This window comes from Pithys albifrons, chromosome 2, assembly GCF_047495875.1.
Source record: "Pithys albifrons albifrons isolate INPA30051 chromosome 2, PitAlb_v1, whole genome shotgun sequence".
Lineage (NCBI taxonomy): Eukaryota > Metazoa > Chordata > Aves > Passeriformes > Thamnophilidae > Pithys > Pithys albifrons.
In genome coordinates this window covers 28,454,712-28,471,310 of record NC_092459.1, presented here as the reverse complement: position 1 = coordinate 28,471,310, position 16,599 = coordinate 28,454,712, and the positions used below count along the sequence as shown (strand labels likewise).

General features: G+C 41.1%; 1 protein-coding gene across 2 annotated transcripts; it reads left to right on the top strand.

The window, feature by feature from the left end:
• The first annotated feature begins 383 nt into the window (after positions 1-383).
• OGFRL1 (opioid growth factor receptor like 1) lies at positions 384-16,318 on the top strand. 2 transcript variants are annotated; one of them, XM_071548540.1, is made up of 7 exons: positions 384-715; positions 2,149-2,235; positions 2,783-2,861; positions 6,824-6,902; positions 6,993-7,059; positions 7,200-7,345; positions 9,136-16,318. In XM_071548540.1, the coding sequence occupies exons 1-7, from the start codon at positions 470-472 to the stop codon at positions 9,878-9,880; spliced, it is 1,449 nt and encodes a 482-aa protein (XP_071404641.1). In that variant the 5' UTR covers positions 384-469; the 3' UTR covers positions 9,881-16,318. The 2 variants fall into 2 exon arrangements, with proteins under 2 accessions (XP_071404641.1, XP_071404640.1); XM_071548539.1 differs by having other exon boundaries at positions 2,780-2,861.
• The last annotated feature ends 281 nt before the right edge of the window (positions 16,319-16,599 follow it).

The window sequence follows — 16,599 nt, the reverse complement described above, 5'->3', positions numbered from 1 at the left end:
ACTCTTTTGGCACGATGTGCACCTCTCCACAACCCTTCCATGGCACAGCCGGTGCTTGCCCACTGCAGGTAACGCAGCTGCTTCCGACACCAAGCAAGCATCTCCCCGCCACCCGCACTGCTCTCGATGAGCTCTCGATGAGCTCCCGCACCGCTTGCTCTCCTCACAGCCCTTCAGGGCACACGGCGAGCAGCTCTCCCCGGAGGCGCAGCGCCTTGGCGGGGACACGCCCGCTGTCCCCGGGCGGGTTCCCGCGGTGCCGGCGGCGCTGCCCAGTGCCCGCTGCCCGGTGCCAGGGCCGGGCACGCGTGTCCCGGTGCCAGTCCCGGCGCCTGCAGCCCCGCCCCGCGCGTGTCCGTGGGCTGGGGCCGGGCGGGAGCAGCCCCGGCCGCCGCCGCCCCGCCCCGCCATGCCGCAGCCGTAGGCAGCGCGGCCGCTCCCAGCCTCGGCCTGCGCGGCCTCCGGGCCGATGGGCAGCCTGCTGAGCGGGGTCAGCTTCAAGGAGCCCACCACGGTGGAGGACTGCGACTCCACCTGGGAGACCGACTCGGAGCCCGAGGCGGCGGAGCCGCGGCGGCAGGAGGGGGTGTGCGCCGCCGCGGGAGGCGGGGAAGAGCCGGCCGAGCCGCCCGCCGCCGACTGCTGGCCCCGGGAGCCGCCGCCGGCGCCGCAGGACGGGGAGCGGGCGGAGGCGGACACCGCCGGCCCCGAGCAGGTACCGCCGGCGCCAGGCGCGCCCCCGCCTCGCCCTGCCCTGTGCCCTGCCCTGCCCGCGGGTCCCGCCGCCGGTCCAGGGCACGGGCACGGACAGAGCTGAGCTCCGGGCGGGCAGCCTGGTCCCGACCCCCGGTCCCGGAGAACGGGCCGGGCCGATCCGAGCCCCCGGGCCGGGCAGCTCCGGTGCCTCCCGCCCTGCGGCACCGACGGGGCCCGGGACCTCCCACCGCTCCGAGCGCCCGGGGATAACCCAGTGCTGCATCTCCGTGGGGGGATGAGCGCGTTCGTATCCCTACCTCATTACTGGGGGAAAATCGAGGCCTTGAAGTCTCTGTCATTCCCCCTGCCGCTGGTTCCGGGGGAGGTTCTGCCTTAATTGTAGGGTGTAACTTGGTCTCTTAACTAAACGGGATAAAAATCTGAGCATTAGATCGTATGTGGCAGGGGATTTTTGTGACCTCTGGGTGGGTGTGAGGAATTTTCAGAGCAAGTTTCTGTTCTTTAGGAAGCTTTGAAAATGCCGACCCTAAAGAAATAAAGTGTTCCTTTAACAGTTATTTTATTGCACTTAGGATTCAATGCACGGTGGACCAGCTGAGTCTTATTTTTTTAGCTTGCTAGATGTATTGTTTTTATATTTGGTTCAGAAACGTGCCAAATAAAATAAGCAAAGGCATCATTCCCTTTTCCACTGGATAAGAGGTGATACCACTGCCAGATAACCGAGTGTCAAAGGGTGTTGCTGGTTCGAGCAAGCATGCTTTGCCTGCAGATGCGGTGGTCAAAGCTGGTCTTGCAGAAGGAATAATGAAAACAGATGCTTGTTTGTCGTTAATGTGCAACTGATAAGCCATGGGATGGGCGATAATAAGGGCAAATACCCAATGCAGCCACAGGGAGCTTCCCCTTTTCCGCTTAACTTTAACCTATTGCACGTGTATTGCAAGGAGTGGAATTAATTTTTTTCAGTGACTGTTCATTTCTTCCACAGGGTGCAATAGTAGCAATTAAGGCTATGTTCACAGGACAAATAGTATTATTTCCTGTTCAAAATTAGTGTTGTCTCTGCATTTTCATGTTCAGTTACTTGTTTCATCTTGTACTAGCCCTTGCTGGGTTACTTTGAAGTCTTGCATTTGCAAATGATGGTCAAGTTGTTGATTTAAAGCAAATTCAGCCTCGTTGGAAGGATACTGCATAGTCTTGCTTCTGTATTTTATATTAAATTTTTAAACTTAGGCTTAGAAGTGTGTAGTGTTAAGTATTGAGCAGGGAGATTTTCAGTGTTTGACTAAAGAGTAGGCAAATTCATGTACTTGTGTTTGATTGCATTGCTGAAATGCATAATGAAAAGTAATTATTCTAATATTACATGAATTTGCTATTTAGTGTGTTTGTGTATGATGGTTATCTGCTTTCTGACTGTTTCAGAGTGGTGATGGAACTGAGCTGACAGCCAAGCCAAAGAGAAGCTTCTATGCAGCAAGAGATTTATACAAGTACCGACACCAGTACCCAGTAAGAATATTTTGGGGGTTTAAACTGCCTTTTTTTAAAAGACAGCATATAACTCAAACATTCCTAAAGCTTTGTGTGGCCTAATAAATGAGAATGAAAAAGCTGATAGAGAAGTCCAATGTTTGCCAGTGGGAGAGGAGCAAAACTTTGCAATGTGTTTTCATCTTGGGCATACATGCAAACACATGAGATATGTAAGCATGGGAACAGTGGAAGGAGCCTGGGAAAAGGCTTGTGCCTTGAATGTTAAAAAGGGTAGATTTATAGAGTTTGGATGACTTATTATTTGTCTCTCAAGTTCCTTGACACTGAAGTGAAGGTGCTGCTATTCTTGCTGCTGCCTCAGCTGGAGAAGGTCCCAGCTAGAAGGAACTTAACAGATCCTAATCTCAGTCTTGAAGTGCATGAGTAAAACTCTGTGGTGCCTAAAACTCTGAAATTTTTTTGTCTTTAAATTATTCAAACAGCACAGGCACAATACCGCATTTTGAATAGTCTTGATAGGTTTCTGTAGGCTGATAATGTCCTATTTCCTTTCTTTTAGCAGAACTTTAAAGATCTTCGTTATCAAAATGACTTGTGCAATCTCCGGTTTTACAAAAATAAAATCCCATTTAAACCTGATGGTGAGTAATCTGCAACAATACTGGTGATAGCAAAAAGAATGCTCACTAACGATAGTAGCAAACTGAAACAGTAGTGATAATTGTGGCACTGACAAATTCAAGGTGTATAGTTGTACATTGTACAATGTGAAACTCCCATATTGGAGTAGCACATTGATAACACAAGAGTGTGTTATGCTTAAAACAGAGTTAGCTTTCACTGTAGGGAGGTGGTGCTTTTCTTAGACATTTTCAGCATGATGTAGTACAGGGTGTTGTTTGTACCATGATTTTATAGTAGTGACACTACCTTTTATTAAACAAAGATAGAGCTGTTCCACTATATTGCACAAACTGTTGCTGCTTGAGTAGGAGTGGCAGGGATCTGGGTGTTATCCCTAGAACTGTGTAAGGGAAAAAGAATGTGTTTTAATCTTGTGTTAGATTATGATAATAATAAAGTAATTTCTCAATGTCCCTTGTGGTTCTGGTACTGGAGCAGGAACCTTATAGGCAGCATTCTGCACAAACACAGGACAATCTGAAAGATGACAAACCCTGCTCTGGAGAGTTTGCAGTTGACATATGAGAGGCAAGAGTGTAGCAGACAGATGGGGAAGCAGGAGGAAGCAAGAAAGCAGTCTTAGAGTGATAGACAGGAGTCTCAGCACATGAGAGCTTAGCCATTCACAAAAAAGACAAATTGAAGACAAAAAGTAAGCTTTTTAGAGTTTTAAAAGAATGATGAGCGGGGTACTTTGAAGGTGTTTGCAGAAAGGTCCTCTTAGCCTGAGAGCAGCATGGTAGGAAATAGCAAAGTGCTTGTTGGAGTACAGAAGGAGTGAGATGTGTAGGCTGCCTCTAAGGCAGAATCCTGTTGGAAGCAGGATCAGTCTCATAGCAACAAAAAGGTTCTGATAAGGTAGTAAGGGACAGGTCACAAAGGCTTTGGAAGTGAAGGTGTACAGTTTTTGTTTGATGGACTTCACAATAGAAACATGCACAGCTTTAAAAAAGAGGCAGTATAAAAAAGATGCAGTCTAGACATGATCTTACCAGCAGCATTCAGGGTAGATGTAAGCATGACAAGAAGGCACTTTTCAAGGTCAGGAAAAAGGATGGTGAGATACAAAATGTCAGAGTTCTGACAGGAAGCTGGATGGAAAGGAATGGTATACAGAAGGATGTGAAGATGTCCGTATAGGAAGGTTGAAGATGAGAGCTGTTTATAGGCAAGATAGGCATAATATCCTCAGCAAGTCACGTTGTGAAAGAAAGATAAGACCTTGGCTTTAACCAGCCTGAGCTTTATCTAGATACCCATAGGCAGATGCTGTGTTTTTAGCTTGACTGGAAGAAGAGATAGGTCTGTGAATTGCCAGTAAAGAAGTAGTAAATTACATAGAGAAAAGATACAGAAAAAAAGGGAAGGACACTGAGGTCTGTGTGAGCCTAAGGACCACGTGGACATGAAAGTAAAAGCCAGAAAGGGTTGTGGGGGAGGAGTCCTTTAAAATACAAAATGATGGAGCAATTCAAGAGGATTAGCCAAAAGAAGAAATAGTCATGAAAGCTAGAGGAGGCCTTCCCTCCTAAAATTTGTCACTAACATTTCTATTAATATTTTAGGAGAAAACCACAGTTAGTAGTGTCAAAGGTGGCTGATAAGCCATGGAGGCTGAATTGTTGGTGTCTGTGAGCTCTGGTTATGTAGACGTTTGTTTGGAGAAAGGGAAGGAGTAGCCATCACCTTGACTCAAGCCTGTGGATCTGAGAGTGTTCAGAGGGAGTCTTAGCTACCATGTGAGGGACTGAAATGCTGGGGAATGTTGTTAAAAAATTATATTTCTAGTCCAGAAGTCTAGTCTGAGGTTTAGTTCCATGACCTGCAGATCTAGCGTGTTGTTTTGACTCAGAGCTGACCTGTTTCTGCTGGAATTGAGCTGCAAGTCTTCCAATAGAATCACAGAATGCTAAAGGGTTGAAAGGGACCTTAAGGATCATCTAGTCCCAGTTTCCCCTGCCATGGGCAGGGACACCTCCCACCAGACCAGGTTGCTCAAGGCCTTATCCAGGCTGGCCTCGAACACTGCCAGGGTTGGGGCATCCACAGCCTCCCTGGGCAACCCATTCCAGTGTCTCTCCAGCTTCAGTAAAAAATTTCTTCCTAATATCTATCCTAAATTTTTCCTCTTTCAGTTTGTACCCATTATTCCTTGTCCTATCACTATAGTTCCTAATGAAGAGTCCCTCTCTGGCTTCCCTGTAGACTTCCTTCAGGTACTGGAAGGTTGCTGTGAGGTCTCAATGCAACCTTGTCCAGGCTGAACAACTCCAGCTTTCTCAGCCTGTCTTCATAGTGGGAGGTGCTCCAGTCCTCTTTCAAGTTTTGTGGCCCTCCTCTGGATTTGTTCCAACAGTTCCATGTCCTTCTTACACTGCCAGCACCAGAACCACTTCAATGCTTGAAGGTTGTATACAGTCTTGTGATGATAGGTGGTTCTCTTTCTAAGGCCCTTTCCAGCCTTGCCTGCACTGGAAGCCCCATGTTTTTAGCAGCCCCTTTGACTAGCTGCTTTCTCTGTTTCTTGAAGAAAAGTATCAAATGAGTTCTCCTTTGTCATTGAAAACCAAATTGAAATTTTCTATGCAGGGAAGAGACATCTCAGATGTGTAGTAGGAGACCATCTACGGGGGGCTTTGGGATTTTCAGGCCACTTCTGTCCTATTTGACTTTGGGAGAGGCCATGTGGTAGTGCTAAAACTGTTGTTCATTTCAGAATAGAAGCAAAACTAACACAGTGCTTATTCATGGAAAGATACCGTACCTGTTTGGGAACAAGGAGAATGCTGTTACATGTTTTGTGTGTTTGTGCAGTACCTGGAAAAGTGCCCTGGCCCATGACTGCATTTCATGAGCCTGTGTGATTCTTGGCCACCACTGATTGAGAAAGATTCCGCAGTCATAGTGTTGTTTGCATCTGGAGATTCCTGGTATAGGAGATTTCATAAGAAGTTGAGGTTTTATTCTATGAAGATTGGGTGGATGGATGGATGGATGGATGGATGGATGGATGGATGGATGGATGGATGGATGGATGGATGGATGGGCAGACAGACAGATAAATTAGACAGGTAGATTAGATAGACAGATTAGATAGATAGATGGATATAGGGGTCACCAAGTGTAGGGGTTAGCACCTTAATCCCGGGCAGGGTGGCGCCGTGGATGACGGTCCAAAGAGCTCAGGCACAGCAGACATCAGAAGGCTTGATCAGAAGGCTTACAAGACTTCATTCAAGATAGATTCACAGACAGATCCTCATAGCTCATAGTAGAAGTAGTAGATAGTTCTAGTTCCCTGTAGATCTAACTCACTCAGTAACATCCACACCTTTTATGTCCTCTCACATCCAACATGCCACTACCTTATTGGTTAACCAATTCACCTTACATACACCACAGCCTCTCATTGGTCACAAGCCACCACACACACTGCAGGTAGCTCTCTTCTCTTTAAGGTAGAACTCTAATGCACTTACACTCACCCCTACAGATAGATAGATAGATAGACAGACAGACAGAGGGTTTTGTCAAGCAAAAGCAATGACAGGTGACTCACAATGCAGTATTCCATGGAAGTGGTTTGTTACCTACCAGTAAGTGCGATAAAGGATCTAAGATGTGAGAACCTTTGGGTTGTATATTTTACAGAAGTTATTGTCACATACTTCTGCTCGTTACTAACTCAGCATAAGTCAGTTGGTTTTCTTTATATTGACATTTTATAAAAAACTTTTAGTGACTAAATTAATTTTAAATTAAAATTAATTTATTTATGGCTGTAGTAGATCTTATTCACATAGTATGTAAAGAGAATTAAAGTATATCTTGTATCAATATGTTAACATGGCATGTACTTTATGTAGCTGAGTGCTGGTTTTGATGGCTACCTAACAGTCTTCAAATTATTTTTATGCAGGCGTTTATATTGAAGAAGTCCTAAATAAATGGAAAGGAGACTATGAAAAACTGGAACATAACCACACTTACATACAGTGGTTGGTCACTTACTACCTATTTCTGATTCAAAGCATTAATTTGATTAAGTGTTCATATGCTGAGCTGTAATGTGCTGTTTCTTTTAACAGGCTTTTCCCACTGAGGGAACAAGGTCTGAACTTTTATGCTAAAGAATTAACTACATATGAAATTGAGGTAATACAAATTGATCTCAATACAAACCATCACATTAATTTTTATATAACTGCTTTTTGTTATGTAGAGTCATCTTACACAGTGCAGAAGTACTTGCTTTAGTGCCACTTAGAATTTTGGACGTATTCTTTCTCTTTTAGGAATTCAAGAAAACAAAAGAAGCAATTAGAAGATTTCTTTTGGCTTACAAAATGATGTTGGAGTTTTTTGGAATAAAACTAATTGATAAAACTGGAAATGTAGCACGAGCTGCTAACTGGCAAGAAAGATTTCAGCATTTAAATGAGTAAGTAATGACATGCACCCTTCTTGCTAGAATTGCTGTAGAACCTCTTTAGCCTTTTGTTTTCTAGAGAAAGCAAAGATATTTTTTCAAAGATTGACAGAAAAAAGAGAAAAATAAATAGTTGATACCTTATTTGGGCCTGTATGTGTATGTTCCTCCTTCCCCTTTTGTTTGATTGTGCTTCTCACCCATTACCAGTTTAACTGTCATCACTGAATTCCCTGAAAATACAACTTTAGATGGTGCTCAAGGAGATCCCAGCTCCAAATTAATTTATCATGCTACTGAATGTGTTTTCACCCAATTCCAAAGCTTCTCAGCTGGAAAAAACCAGGTGGCTTGTCTGTATATTCACATTTCTTTTTGAAAAAGTCAAATGCTCCATACCTGTATGAAAGCTAAATACCAAGATTTCCCTTTCTCCTGCAAACATGAAATACTATGTATTTAATACTTTTTAATTGCAATGCTTATCTGGAGAGGTTTAGACCAGAATGTTACTTCCTCTGTGCATGTTTTTAATCCTTTTTTTACCAGTAGGTAGCTACAGTTTTAAGTCAGGAATTGGGACACTCTACCTAATTTTAGCCAAATAGCATTTAACTTTTTTTCTATCGTGTACTTTATGAGGGAAAGAGCTCTTCCTAAGTACTTCCAGAAGACAAGTAGTTCACTTTATCTTAGACACTTCCTACAACCCTGGGACTTGCTCTCCAGAGGTGCCTGTTTTAGCCCCAGCACTGACTGGATCAGAAGTACAGGTAGCTTGAGTGAAGTGCAGTGAATCCTGTCTGTAGCTACACTATAAATACCCTACAAACACTAAATATTATAAAGTTGACTGGGTTTTCTCCTCAGAAAGAGAACAGCATAGAATCATTAAGGTTGGAAAAGGCCTCCAAGATCATCAGGTCCAGCATTTGACCGAACACCACTGCATCAACTAAACCATAGCACTAAGTGCCATAGAGAGTAATCAGGCATTGGAATGGCTTGCCCAGAGAGGTTGTGGATTCACCATCCCTGGAGGTTTTTAAACTGAGATTGGACATGGCACTGAGCACCATGATCTAGTAAATGGACTGGAGTTGGACCAAGAGTTGAACTTCATGATCTCGGAGGTCTTTTCCAACCCAATCAATTCTATCATTCTATGATTCTATGATCTGCTAATTTTTTTAACACATCAAGGGATGGTAATTCCACCACTTCCCTGGGCAACCCATTCCAATGCTTAGCCACCCTTTCAGTGAAGAAATTTTTCCTGAAACCCAGCCTGAACCTGAACCTCCCTTTGGTTGGTGCAACTTGTTGCTGTTTCCTCTTCTCCTGCCTGGGAGAAGAGGCCCACCCTAACCTGGCCACAGCCTCCTTTCAGGTAGTTGTAGAGAGTGATAAGGTCTCCCTTGAACTGCATTTTCTCCAGAGTAAACAACCCCATTACCTTCAGCTGCTCCTCACAGGATTTATGTTCTGTCTTGTTCACCAGCTTAGTTGCCCTTTTCATTACAACATACAGCAGAAGGAATCAAAGTCAGTACATGGTTGATTTTATTTTCTTCCCACACGATCCTCTAGTGGATTTTACAGACACTAATTTTAACTCACAACATCCTAGCAAAGGAGGTGCTCACAAGCTTCAGCAGCTGCGAGAAATTAAAGTACAGGAAGCCTGAAGTACACACCTGGAGTGATAAAAAGGACTGAGGAATTGCAGTGCCAGTTCTGTGTTTGTAAAGTGTGTTTTTTTCTGATTCAATAGACTTTTTTTTTACCCATTTCTTCCAAAGGTCTCAACATAACTACTTAAGAATCACTCGAATTCTGAAAAGTCTTGGTGAACTTGGATATGAGAGTTTCAAATCTCCCCTGGTAAAATTTATTCTGCACGAAGCTCTTGTGGAAGATACAATTCCCAACATTAAGCAAAGTGCTCTAGAATATTTTGTGTATACTATTAGAGACCGAAGAGAAAGAAGGAAACTGCTGAGATTTGCCCAGCAACATTATACACCCTCAGAACATTTTATCTGGGGACCCCCAAGAAAACAGAAGTCAGAGGGAAGCAAAACAAATAAAAAGCCAGCATCTCCAATTTCTATTCCCAATAGTCATATTTCTAAGCATAAGAAACCGAAAGAGCCTAAGAATACATTGGCAAGTGGAAGCTCAGCTGGTAAAACAACTGAGGAAAAAAAGGTAGAAGTCACAAAAAACGGGGAAGAAAATTACCAGGATGAACAAGAAATGAACTGTGATGCTGTTAGGCAGAACAGTGATGCTGATACGAGTCAGCTTTCAAAATCAGAAGGAATTCACAATACTTCAGACAGAAATGAGGACGCTTCTCATTCCAAAAAAGATGATGAAAATCTGAACAATGACTGTGGAAGTCACCCAGGCACTACAGAGAAAGATCTGTGTAACACTGAGAATTCTTCAAATAACATATCAGAAGATCTACAAAATAACCTTGATAAGGATATGCTTTCGGGGAGTACCACAACAAAAACCAAGGATGAGCTCAAAACATGAATCTGAGGTTAAAAATCATTATGTTTCATATTTAATGAAGCAAATTATTTATTGGTCCTTCATTTTGATTGGAATTTCCATCTAGTGTAGTATAAAATGTTCACGAGACTGTGTTTGTGGCAAGTGCATCAGATGAGGCTTCTGTTAGACTTCTGTAATGCATTTTATTTTTTTAACCACAGTTTATCAGGAGTCAGCCAGGTGTGGCTCTTTAAAACAATTATGCATATTGAAAGCTAGGAAGTTCATTATCTTCTCCAGACAGATTGCATAGAAAATCTCATCTACTTTTTGCCATTAAATCATCCAGTGTTAAACAAAAAAAAAGTGTAACACTAAAAGCCTTGGAACATCAGAATTTTAAAGTTAGTTTTAATATGCTTTAAGTCTTGATTTACATTTATGAAATTACTAGGAATTATTTCAAGAGCACAGTTTTTACCCTAGTGGCTATTTTTTTTAGGAAGTGTGTTCATGTTTAATGGTGGTATTGGCACAGTATCTTTTTACCTTAGATTAACATCCTTGTTGGAGGCACTGCATAATGTCATATATCATGTCCTATACAGCTGGGAACCACTGTACATTGAATAAAAGTTTAACTTACCATGAAACTGTATCCACAGCTTTTGGGTACAGGGGAAGTTGCAGTTTAGACTTCTTTTAGTCCCTGTTAAGTTCTGCCTTGACTCATTTGTTACTGCTGATTTGAGGGGAGGAATCTTTGTGATCACTCAGATTTGGTTTCAGTTTGAAAGCTCTCTGATGATCAGCTGTAATAAAGCAACTTCCCCAGCTGGGTTCAGCACCTGGAAAGCCTCAGGGCAGCTGAAAAGCAGTGTTTTCATCACAAAGCACTGCCTGATCAGTAAAGCCATCAGAGAAAATGTCACCAGGCTTGTCAAGTTGTGTCTTACCTTTGGATGTTTCTTGGCAAGTTTTGGGTGAGGTCTGCACAATACTGGGTCTCCTGTTGCTGGGAGAGAAAGGCAGTCCTGATGCTTCCTTCCAGCTGTTTCCTCATTTTGCTCTCTATCTTAAGTCTTTCACAGTTTAATGTTATTTCAGTCATCAGCAGAAAGCTGAGGCAGGACAGTGTGCTGGTCTGGCTGGAGCCCAGCAAGCGGGAATTTCTCAATGAAGATCTGTTCCCTACTTTCTTTTACCAAAGGACTGTCTGCTTTATCTGAGTAGCTTCTTCTGATTTCCTGTCATTCAGTTAAACAAGATAGTGCCCAACAAGTTAGTTGTGCAGAATATGAATTAAAAATAACACAGCTAGAACTTCCTACAGTTCTAAAATACTCTAAAACTTTTGTGTGTATTTTCTGTTTTAACCTGTCTGTGTTATCCACTGCCTTTAGTGTATTTCTGATGAAATGTTGAGGCAAGAGGCAGACTACAGTTTGAGTGTCAGAGTGCTACAGGATTTCATTCAAGTCTCACAACTCAAACTGGTTGTTTTTCAGGGGTTTCAGAGCACAGGCAAAAAGTCTGTCTATTTTTCTGTTTTGGTAATGCCCATCATGGCAGTGCATCATCCATTGGTTTCCTTGGGTAGCACTGGTTCTTGGGATCAAATAGAGTGGCAGTTAGGGGTCTTGGTCCCCATGGACAAAGATTAGGATCTTTCCATCCTAAAGAAGGAAGATACATCTTTCTGTGCTGTCTTGGGAGGAGGGGAACTTGCATACGTGGATTTTTTTTTTAAGGGTAACCTATATCACTCCAGTAGGCATTAAATCTGCCACAAAAAATTGCTCCTGCAGCCAGGACCTCTTGAAGGTTGGAAAGATCCTGAGAAGCCTTTCACAATTCCCTGGACTTGAACTGGGATCTGCTGGTTCATGTTTGCCTCTGGCCTTCAGAGCAGAAGGGGACAGGAAATGCTGTGATAAAACTGGTCTGTGTAGTTAAGGTCTTTTACTCCCTGAATACACACAAGGAGGACACTTCACGTTCTGCCTGTGACTTTGTCAATCTTTAGTGCCTAACCATGCAAACTTCATAGAGTTGTTTTTATGTAGTTGAGTAGCATAGGGAAGATTTATACCCTGTGTGTAAGGAACACAACAATAACAAGTAGTTATGCAAAGCCTTCGATTTATGGACTTTAATGTTAAAACGCTTTACAAAAAATGCATAGTCTTCAGGGGAAATAAGGGATGCTGGGGGTGTTATTATATTTATACTGTAATTTGATTGAACATTGATGACCTCAGTAGATCTTTTGTCTACTGAACAAAAAAAGAGAAATCTTACTCTGATTTTAAAGTTCTCAAGATGTGCATCAAAAAGGTTTCTCTGCAGTACAGTATTTTGTTATTGTGGCACAGCTCTCACCTATACATGCTTACTGGTTCACCATTCATAATTAAGTACTTAAATACTTTTAATACGACAGAGCTGCCTGCATTAAGGGACCAGTGTATCTGAAAATGCAGTGAAGAACTTTGTTACTTACATCCTTATTAACTCTATTTGTTTTATTTATTTATTTATAAATCCATGACTCAGTATATTTCTCTCAGTTTTTATGGAAGAGTAGTGGTAAATCTGTTGCCTACAAAGACCCATGGGGACTATGCAATTGATGGGTTTTTTGTATCAGGTGGGCTCCTGCCCTCTGTTATCCTCGTTTTACAATGTAATCAACTGAATTGCTCCTATGGAACACTTCAGCTTTAACTAACAAATTCTGCTCTATGTCAAATGTGATGGTTCACCATTCTTTTCATAGAAGAATTGTTTCTTCTGATTTTGCAAGCATTGAAAAGAAGGATACATGGCAGGCAATTGTATGGCATAGCATCTTGTTGAGATTTGTGAGGGTCAAGTGGGTGCACTGTATGCATTTTGTTACAGACTCATGGCCTTAGCGACCAAAGCACCTCGTGCTTTAAGTTCTAAGTATTGGGTTTCAGTACAATATATGTTGAAATGATAGTATTCTTATAAACACCAGTACTTAATTATAATGATTACTTCAGAAACTGAGAGTGTGCAAAGAAAGTCTGGTTATTTGATCACTGTTAACGTATTAGCTCAGTTGGTTAAAACTTGGTTGTAATGATGCCAAGGTCATGGGTTCAATTCTCTGTGTGGGCCTTTTACTTAAGGGTTGGACTCCATGATCCTTGTGGGTCCCTTCCAACTCAGAATAGTCTGTGATTCTTTTTGTCTTGCTATACACTTAAGGATTCAGGGATTCCTGTGTACTTACTACAATAATGTATTTTGGCCCAGTGTTTGACTAGAATCTGAGCTATTCACATATTAATTGAACAGAACCTTCCACACAAGGGTTCTTTCCTAACAAGTACATCCGAGTAGCCTCTTGTACTGTTCAGTGGGAGTAGTGTGTGTATGCACATACCTGTGAATAGGATTTTAAGTATCCTGTGGTGAGGGGATATGAATGTGCAACTTGAAAAAATGTTACTGACTACACTGATGCAATTGAAGGTGATCATACAAATCATGCAAAAATATAGCACTTTAAGATTATTTACAGCTCTGTGCCCTACTGACCCCGATGCAACTGTGCCTCAGTACCTGATACTGTGTTGGTGTACAGGCTGAAAACTTGGGTATATGAGATGTGCAGCACAGACCATTCTAATCAGAAGAGCAGTTAGTTGTGTGTACATATCTAGGAGCAGATCTGAGGTCTTGGTGTTCATATTGCTTGCATAAAATCCGGACGGATGCTAAAAATATTTGCAATAAGCCTTTGAGAGCTGTTCTCTGGCTTGGGTCAGCTCCTCAGTTTCCTGCTCTAAAATTGCAGCACTCTAATGTATTGAGTCTTTGTATAATCATAGTTAATATTTCATGTAATCCAGTGTAAACCTCCTTGGATTATTCCAGGATAATTCTAATAATCTGCAGTTGCATATAACTGTACTATAATAAAAAAGTTTACAGACCTTAGAAGATTGGTATATGTTGATGCATGATCCAATAAGGTAAGTCAAGGAACAATTACTGGACTTAAATGGAAAACAGCTGTTGTTTGTATTTAAATAATATTTATGTATATCTGTTTAATTGAGGGGGAGTTTTGCACCTTTTCTTTCTGACAGTTGTGATGATAGTGATCACAAGTTATAGTAAGTTATGTATGTTTAAGTGAAAATGTAACTTTTATTACCCCATAGTTTTACAGGTAACATACAATGTTGAATTTCCTTGACAAAAGTTGTATTTATTAATAAGATGCAACTATATGAAGTAAGTTTCGCCATTATAAAATTGTGACAACATCATGCTGATTGATGTACATTGTCCTAAGAACATCCAGTATGGATCAGAACCAAAGATATTTCTGGCCTTGTGTCCTGCCTCCAGCAGTGGCCACCAACAGATGCTGTGAAACAAAAAAAAGATAAGGTGACCCTGTTTTTCTCCAGGAATTTTTCTGTTCTTGAACTCAAAGTTTCTGTCAGCCTCTGCAGTCCCTTGTGGCTATGAGTTCCATGTTTTAGAAATATTTTATATGGTGAAAGTGGTCTCTTGTTTCTCTTAGAGGTGTTAATTCAATAATTGCTACTGCATTTGAGCACAGTACTAAAAGTACAGTAAGATGAACAGTAATCTACTTCAAGTCAGTTTTTAAATGCTGTGGGAGATTCTAATGACAAAATACCTGCTTAGGCAGAAAATGTCCCGTGTTTCTTCTGTCCTAAGGCAGAAGATGCTTGCTTAGACAGAAACTTGTCCTAAACTGATGACAGTATTATCTTACTTGTCCCTTATGAATAAATGTTAACAAATAAATCCTTTTGTATGAAGTGCTAAAAGTCAGATTCCAATTGTGCAACAGGGTTGGTTTGGGTTTTTTTTCCTTTTCGGTATAAAAGCAAAACCTGTCAAAGGGAAAACTTGTTCCTAGCTCACATTTGAGTGAGGTACCTCAGGATCTGGAGACATTAGCATTGATGAGCCTAACCTTGACATCATGTAGAACATGGAAATACTGTCTAGGTTTGCTGAGAACCATACTTGTTATTCCACATTTTGGTAATTGTTTTGATACATGTCCCCAGTTCCAATTGCAAGTGGAATACTTGCTAAAAAGGTATTTTTGATGGCCACCAAAGTCTGAAAGCGAAGCACGGGTCAAAAAGGCCTATGTATTGGCAACCTGCCCTCCATTCACATCGTGGTGAACAACACAGGTTAACTATTAACAGATATTAAATGGAGTTCTCCAAGGGGAATGTAAATTGTGTCTCTGTAATATCTCTGTGCTCTGTATTGCCTATGAACTGTTTCTTTTCCTGAAAGCTGTGTTTCTTTTTCAGCCCTTGTTCTTAAGTGTTCTTACGACTATTGCTGAAAGCAAGAGTTTATTTTAAAGAGTAAGTTTAATATATGTTGTACATAATGGACTCCTAAAATGTAGTTCAAAAGTTACATAGATGAATTCAATAGAGACCTCCTGTGGCTTCACACTAGTAATTACCTTTATTTTTGTTTACAAAAGCATTAAGTTGTTTGCTATAAAATAAAACATTGTGAAAATTGGCAAATTGTTCTGAATTAAGTCTCTTCTTAGAAACTTGGCACTTTTTAATTCTACCATGCTTACAAGTTTAGTGGCATATTCATCAACTAAAGTTTATTGTGAAATATACAGATTGTACTTACTGCTGTGGCTAACCATGTGACAATCATTGTTTTGCAGTAAAAAAGGTTATGGCACATATTTTTGGGATCTGCTCGAGCATGTTTGCTAATCATTAGTTGCTGGGTTTTTTTCCTGTGTTTTAATGTAGTCCATGATTGTTTGCCCTTTATGCAGTTTGATTTTGGCAACAGATGATCAGATGTAGTTTTACACTGATAAAATTTGAAAATATTGTAGATTTCATTGTTCCAATGTATAAGAAAAAAGTGCAGTGAAAAGAAAAAAGCCAAAGCCCAACAATTTTTACTTGCAAAATGGAACAGCTATATGTCAGTTTTTATGAATGGTCCTGCTCTCTTCTCTGTATTCCTTTGCAGTGTTTAATTACAGAATGCTGTGCATGTTTGGTAGTACCAATACCATATGTATGTGGTAGGAGTGGTAACCAGTTTCTGGATTTGTAATGCACTATAAAGATATATTTTATAATTCTCTAACTGTATGGCAGTGTTATGCCAAAAAAATTGTATAAACATAAAAAGCAATAGTTTATGTTGCTTACTGCTATATTTTAAATTGTTTGTAAAATGAAATACTTGGATTTTCTTTCAGGTAAATATATTTTTAATAACAGCAGCCAAAACCTCTGAACTAATAAAGCTTCTTCATTTAGCAGCATTGTTTTAGCAACATGTATAAATATTGTGTAGCTCTAATAATGTGTAATTGCTGTTCAGCTCTTGTTTGTATAGTCTTCTGTAAATACATTAACACTTAAAAGTAGGGCATTAAACGCTTTGGTCCTCCTTTTTTTGTTGTCAGTGGCAAAATGACCATGGATAGCAGAGGAACAAGAGATGGCCCAGAGTGAGCTTTACTAACAGTCTATGGTTTGGTTTTTATTTTAAGAAAAATACATACCATGAAAACACTGTTAACATTAAAGGGTAAAATATCCACTATGGTCATGCAGGCATAAACCCTTTGGAGCAGTGTCAAAAATTGGCTACTGCTGCTTAAAGGTAGCAGGGAAACCTTTAACTTGCTGATTGTATTTGTTCTGTGCTAAAGCTGTAGGAGATTGGGT

What these genes read in the sequence shown, in the direction of transcription:
- OGFRL1 (XM_071548539.1), top strand. Translation starts at nt 470, where the DNA reads ATGGGCAGCCTGCTGAGCGGGGTCAGCTTCAAGGAGCCCACCACGGTG. An exon ending in AGTACCGACACCAGTACCCA is followed by an intron (nt 2,236 to 2,779) that starts GTAAGAATATTT and finishes CCTTTCTTTTAG; the next exon opens with CAGAACTTTAAAGATCTTCG. An exon ending in AGATTTCAGCATTTAAATGA is followed by an intron (nt 7,346 to 9,135) that starts GTAAGTAATGAC and finishes TTTCTTCCAAAG; the next exon opens with GTCTCAACATAACTACTTAA.